Below are 6,000 nucleotides of genomic sequence, written 5' to 3' on the forward strand. Positions count from 1 at the left end.
CGGTGTGCACGCGGGCCTCTGTGAGCAGCAGAGCTCTCTGCGGTGTGCACGCGGGCCTCTGTGAGCAGCAGAGCTCTCTGCGGTGTGCACGCGGGCCTCTGTGAGCAGCAGAGCTCTCTGCGGTGTGCACGCGGGCCTCTGTGAGCAGCAGAGCTCTCTGCGGTGTGCACGCGGGCCTCTGTGAGCAGCAGAGCTCTCTGTGGTGTGCATTCGCAGGAGCTCCGACTCAGAGTGCATGGTGGAGGCCAGCACGCGGGCCTCTGAGGCCCGGAACGGTCTGAGTTAGCGAAAGACAGAAAGCAGCCCACTACCAGCATGAAATTCCTTTTCTAGCAACCACAGGAATGATATGAAAATAGAGTTCAGTTGAAATGCAGGAGGAGGTTTGCAAACATTCAGAATGATCTCAATTATCCTTTTCCATTGTTTGCATTCCCAATTTCTATGTAACCGCCTCTCGGTTTTCATTAGTGTGGCTTTATAAATTTTAACAATTGATAAGCCAAGTAAGGGACCCTTCTTACGCTTTTACTTCACTCAGAATTTTATTGGCTATGGGTTCATGGCCTCATTCTCTGATGAGCTCCCTAGTTACTCTGACAGCTCAGTGAAGAGCAAGTTTGTTTGCAACTGCGTGGTAATGAATCCTCAATTATAGATTAATTTAGGGAGAATCTCCATGCATCCCACATTATATGTATTAAAGTGTCTTTCTATTTAGTGTAGTCTTTTTAAAACTGCTCTATTTTTCTTCTCTGGTCTATAAAGATTTCTTAGTGAAGTCACTATTTGAACTTCAGTAAGGGCACATTTTCCTACTTTGTGTCTTTTCATACCATTAACCACTCCCTTCTGAAAACTGAGAACAGAGAAATGAAAATGCTTTGAGCAACTGCCTCCATCCAGGCCGGCTTTGTATTCTGACCCCAGTGAGAAGCAGGTTCTTTCGAAGACTCAGAAACACGCTAAGCTGCATATCTGGAGTGGTCCTCGCTACCCTGCTGTACTTTCTGCATGACTCTTCGGTCTTTTCGTAGGAAGGGTCTTGCAAAAGTTCATGGAAGATGCATATTAAGAAAAAAAAACTGTGTATGATTTCAAAATCTATTGCACCACAGTACACGAATCCCACCTTTCCACAAACTTTTAGAAGTACCCTCCTAGTCTTATTTGAAGATTGTCTAATTACTCCTGAGCAATTTAACAGGTCAGTGTGGTTAAATTTATAAAGAAGAAAAGATAAAGTGAAGACTCTAGAGATTAATAGTTATGAGACTTGTAACAGCTTTGCATACCAAGTCAAACTTCCGAGCCCTCACCTCTCCACGTAAATGCTCCTGCTGGTCCCCAAGGCATACAGGCTGCTCAGGATCCTGTAGCAGGACACCTGCACGTCTTCCACTAGGAGAGAGAGCCTCGTGGGGAACACGGAACATGACAGCGGCGCTGCACGCCTGTCCTGGGAGCCCTCCCCTGAGCCCACGCCACCACTTAACACGTGCAAATAGCAAAATGCGAGTGTGCACACGTAAAAGGAAATACAAGACTTTTCTCAAATTTTCCTTAAAGGAACTAAAACATTCTAAAGAATGTTCTGTGATCATCCAGAACATTCTCAGGGCGATCTCCTCATAACTTCTCTAGGTATAAGAGTAAAAGATTTCTCTAAGAATAAAATTAGACCCATGAATTCTGGGGGAGAGAGACAGGTGGATTTTAGTCCTGTTCTAAAGAGATTCAAAGACTACCTTTTACCAGGGGTCAAGGTCGGCAAGGACTGAACCATTCACCACACGTAAGGCTCATGCAGTGCGCCGTATGAGGACTGCAGGGCACCGTGTGAGAAGGCGTGAGGACTGCAGGGCGCCGTGTGAGGTGTGAGAAGGGGCTCCCTCCCTGTGTGCACACGTGTGTATCCGTGTGCAGATGGCCCTCCTTTGACCCACAGGAAGGACGCGGCCCCCCTTCCACCGTAAGCCGGGACTGGAATGAGACCCGGTGGCGCCCTGATCCGAGGACCTGGCCTTTACGGCCGATGCACACCAGTGCCCGGCAGTTTCCGGTGCTGGAAAGCACACGGAGTCCGCACTTGGGTACATCCTGTGCTCGCATCTACTGGCGAGACGCTGCCACCGAAGGCTGCCCGTGTGCGCAGCGGAAGCGGGCCCTCTCCCGGGCATGGGGTGGAGGGGCTCCACCCCCCGCCTCCTGCCAGGAGTTGGGGTTACGTACGGATCAGGTCTTCCCCGAACTGGTGCTGGCCGACGTGCTCGAACAGCGAGGACAGCACGGGCAGCAGGGCCACCGTGGTGTAGTTGATGATCTGCGTGACGCCCTTGGGCTGGCTCCGCGTGTGCGTGAACTGGCCCTGCTGCAGGTTCTCCAGGGTCTGCTCCAGGTCCTCGGCCGCGCTGTCCAGGAACGCCCGCAGCGCACTCTTCACGCTCTCCAGGCCCGTCTTCATCACGGTCCTGGGGGCGGCGAGGGCTGAGCCTTCACGGGGCCAGGGAAGCCCAAGGAACAGGCTCCACGCCGTGCCTGGCTGCCCCACAGGACCCCGCTCTCCCCGGGGCCTCTCCCATGCTGCCCAGGCAGCCCGCGAGGCCAGGAGCGAAGACCATCCGGCGCTGCAGGTCTGCATCAGGCCTCGCAGTGGACAGTGGTCCTCCCCAGTCCCCAACACAGCTCGGAGCTGGGCTGGTGAGCCCCATCTCCAGGCCACGTGTGACCACTGTGCTCGCGGAGGCCTGTGAGGACCAGCTGCGCACTGCTTCAAGGCGCGAGGTGTGTGGGGTGTCTCCTCCCTGCGTGGACTACCGAGGCGCCTCGAATAAAACCCCACATAAGCACGACAGTCAGAAAGCATCAGGGACTCTGGACTTTGGGGACATATCCTGGGGCGTCCAGGCCGAGTCTACCATGGCAAGTACGCAGACTGGTCTGGTTTCCAGTCAAGCCGGCGTGGGGCAGGGCGGGACAGCGGGGCCAGGTGTGGCCCACCTACACCCCTATGCAGCTGTCAGTGCCACTCCACTCTGCAAACGGAGCTCGACCCCACGTCCCACACGGCTGGGTGCGGCCAACGCTCGCTCAGGCGCCTGGCAGCTAAGGGGCCCCGAGCCTCCCGTCAGCAATTCCTCAAATGCTACTCCCCTCGGTCATACTCCCAGCCCCGACGGAGGTCACCTGCTGTTAGCAAGTAGCCACCGTATATGATGGTAAAACGAAGTGGCCTTGTGTAAGTAATTGCAGATGTACTTTTCAACCTACACTGAGCTCCGTCGCTAGCCCAAATGAAGTCGAGAGACTGGGTCCCTCCTAACACTCACGCAGAGTTCCACGCTACTTTGCTTAGATAAACGTATCCATTTACCTTGCGTCCAAAGTCTGAGCCAGAATATGGAGGCAGTTGACAATAGACGTGGCATCGTTTCCTGAAGAGGAGACAAAGAGTCGTGTGTGCTGCCCCCAGGACGCTCAGCAGCCCTCTTTGTTATTAATGTTTGAGTTGCAAAACCAGTCAATGCCACAACTCAGTAGTAACTCAATTAAAAAGAGTCCTCAACAACCAAGTTTAAATTCATGCAGCTTTTCTGCTTGACGGCGGCGATGCGCATGTCAGCTGGAAGCAGAGCCCGTGGGCCCGCTGCCGTGCGCAGGAAGCGAGGGAGCGCTGCCCAGCTTGCTTTGAACACGCGTGTGCCTCCCTGTCCACCCTCTCATCCTTGCGTCTGAGTGCACACAGACTTTTAAAATTGGCTCCGATCCTTGTACAGTGAGGTGGACCACCAGTGTAGACACCGCCAAGCCCTGGTAGGTCCCCATGGCCTTCGCTCTTACTCTGCCCACTGCACTTGGGTGAGTTAATTCACCCGGGTTTTGCTCTTGGTCTTGGCAACAAAGTACCAAGCCGTCATGTAACAAAGGCTAGAGGTGGGAGGAGTTACACATAGTCTTCGGAGATATGAAAGTCACACTTCCGGCCGGCACGTCTCCAGGAAGTGCAGAGATGTGAGCGATAAGCACGGTATGCATTTGTCTTTGTGACCGGCCTCAGAAATGCAAATGAATGAGAGAAAAGGTCCAAAGTCACGTGTCACTGGACCACTCACAATAGTTCGAGCTCACTTCCACATTTTACATTTTCTTTTTACATGCACTCACACACATGCACGCCTCTCCTGGGTCCTGAGGCTGACCACTCCCTTTTGAATATGTTTGTACAACATTTAAGTATGTTGTCTTTTTCATACAAAACAGTATCATCCAACGATGTAAATACACATGGGGATTAATCACTGTCTTAGGGTCTGGGCGAGCCAATGCAGGACATGATACAGTACTAGGACTCGGAGTTCTCGAAGAAAACGTTTCGTTCGTCTTGTGCTTTGAGTCTCAGAACTCCTGGTGATAATGAAGGCAAAATGAGAGGACGGCAGAGTGCGTCACTCCCCGTCTAACGGCAGCTGCCCGTCCTGGGCTCCCCGGCGGCCCGGGCGGTGCTGCCCATGCGGTGAGGCACCCACTCGCAACGTGTGCAGAACCAAGACACTTCCTGTCTCCTCTTCTCCCATGCTCACCCGAATTCTATGGAGCACACCCCTCAACTCTGAGGAAGAGGAGGTCTGGACCTCACCTTTCCAGGCAACACGGTAACGAGCCACGGAGCAGAGCAAATCCACACGCAGCCCAGTGGCCAGAGCCCCAGCCGCAGGGGAGCACACTTGGGGCCCAGTGAGGGGAGAGGACAAGCCCGGCTGTACCAGGCCCGGCCTGGCAGGAGCAGCACCTGCAAAGGCCCCGGGGAGGGCTGACCACGGTGTTGCGGGGCGCTGGGGAAGGGCGAGGGTGTGCGGTGGAGATGGGGCCGGGCTGCACTGTGCAGCCCCATGTGACACGAGAGCCACCTCCGCGAGCACCCGGTGCCTTCGAAGGGCCACATAGAGGTGGTCTTAGGGCTGGGCAGAACAGGGTGAGGTATGATGTATGTTTAAACGTGCTGACTCCCCACGTGTGAGCTCTGGAAGGGCTGGGGGCTGAGAAGCCACTGCAGGCGTGGCGGCCAACAGCAGGGGTGGACTGGGCGCGAGCAGTGAGGAGGGCAGGGGTGTGTGTGAGGGTCTGCCGGTAGATCCAAGGTGAGGTGGAGGGAGGGGGGTGGGGATGCTACGTCCTGGCAGCCGGGGGGCTTGTAGGCCCTGGAGAGCCCAGCAGGAAGACGGGATGCCCCTGCCTTGGCCTGGCTAAGCATGGGGCCCTCTGGTGCAGAGGGAGCTCAGGGTTCCACATGGCTAGCCTCGCCTGCAGGGACTAGGGCAGGGCACTTCTGAAGACAGGAGCCTGAGTCCAGCGTGGAGGGAGAAGGCCCTGGTGCAGGCGGGTATGGAAGCTCAGAGAAGGCAGCCTGGGAGACGAGAGAGCCCAGGCCGGGCGAAGGCTGGCAGTGAGTCTGATAGCGCATTCAGGGCTGGAACCCCTCCCTCACACACAGTCTGCCCCTTTGCCTCCTCCTGCTCCAGGCAGCCAGCGCTGGCCGCGGCCACAGCCGCAGGTGGAAGGGACGCTGTGAGGCAGGTACCACTGTCTGTTCAGAGCAGGGCTGTGAGAGGAGCCTTGTGGACCAGCTCGGGGTAGGAGGGTGCCCAGGGACAGCCCACAGCTCCTGGAGTGCAGGGGAGCACACTTGGGTTCTGCACTCGCAAACGTGTGCAGAACCAAGACACTTCCTGTCTCCTCTTCTCCCATGCTCACCCGAATTCTATGGAGCACACCCCTCAACTCTGAGGAAGAGGAGGTCTGGACCTCACCTTTCCAGGCAACACGGTAACGAGCCACGGAGCAGAGCAAATCCACACGCAGCCCACGGTCAAGCCGTGACAGGGTGGGACAGGGCAGGAACAGGGACTTGAGCTGTGGCCAGAGCGCCAGCCGCAGGGGGGCACACTTGGGGCCCAGTGAGGGGAGAGGACCAGCCCGGCTGTACCAGGCCCGGCCTGGCAC

The 6,000-nt window shown here is 56.0% G+C and overlaps 1 protein-coding gene across 1 annotated transcript in view; it reads right to left on the minus strand.

Annotated features, from left to right (window-relative positions):
* Positions 1–6,000, minus strand: part of RYR2 (ryanodine receptor 2) — a gene marked incomplete in the record, with an annotated part of 234,621 nt that overhangs the window by 93,026 nt on the left and 135,595 nt on the right. Inside the window, 3 exon segments of the mRNA XM_027770831.1 lie at positions 1,320–1,401; positions 2,233–2,471; positions 3,374–3,434. Of these exon segments, the coding sequence (XP_027626632.1) occupies positions 1,320–1,401; positions 2,233–2,471; positions 3,374–3,434 (382 nt within the window).

Source organism: Tupaia chinensis, unplaced genomic scaffold, assembly GCF_000334495.1.
Source record: "Tupaia chinensis unplaced genomic scaffold, TupChi_1.0 Scaffold000161_1, whole genome shotgun sequence".
Taxonomy (NCBI): Eukaryota; Metazoa; Chordata; class Mammalia; order Scandentia; family Tupaiidae; genus Tupaia; species Tupaia belangeri.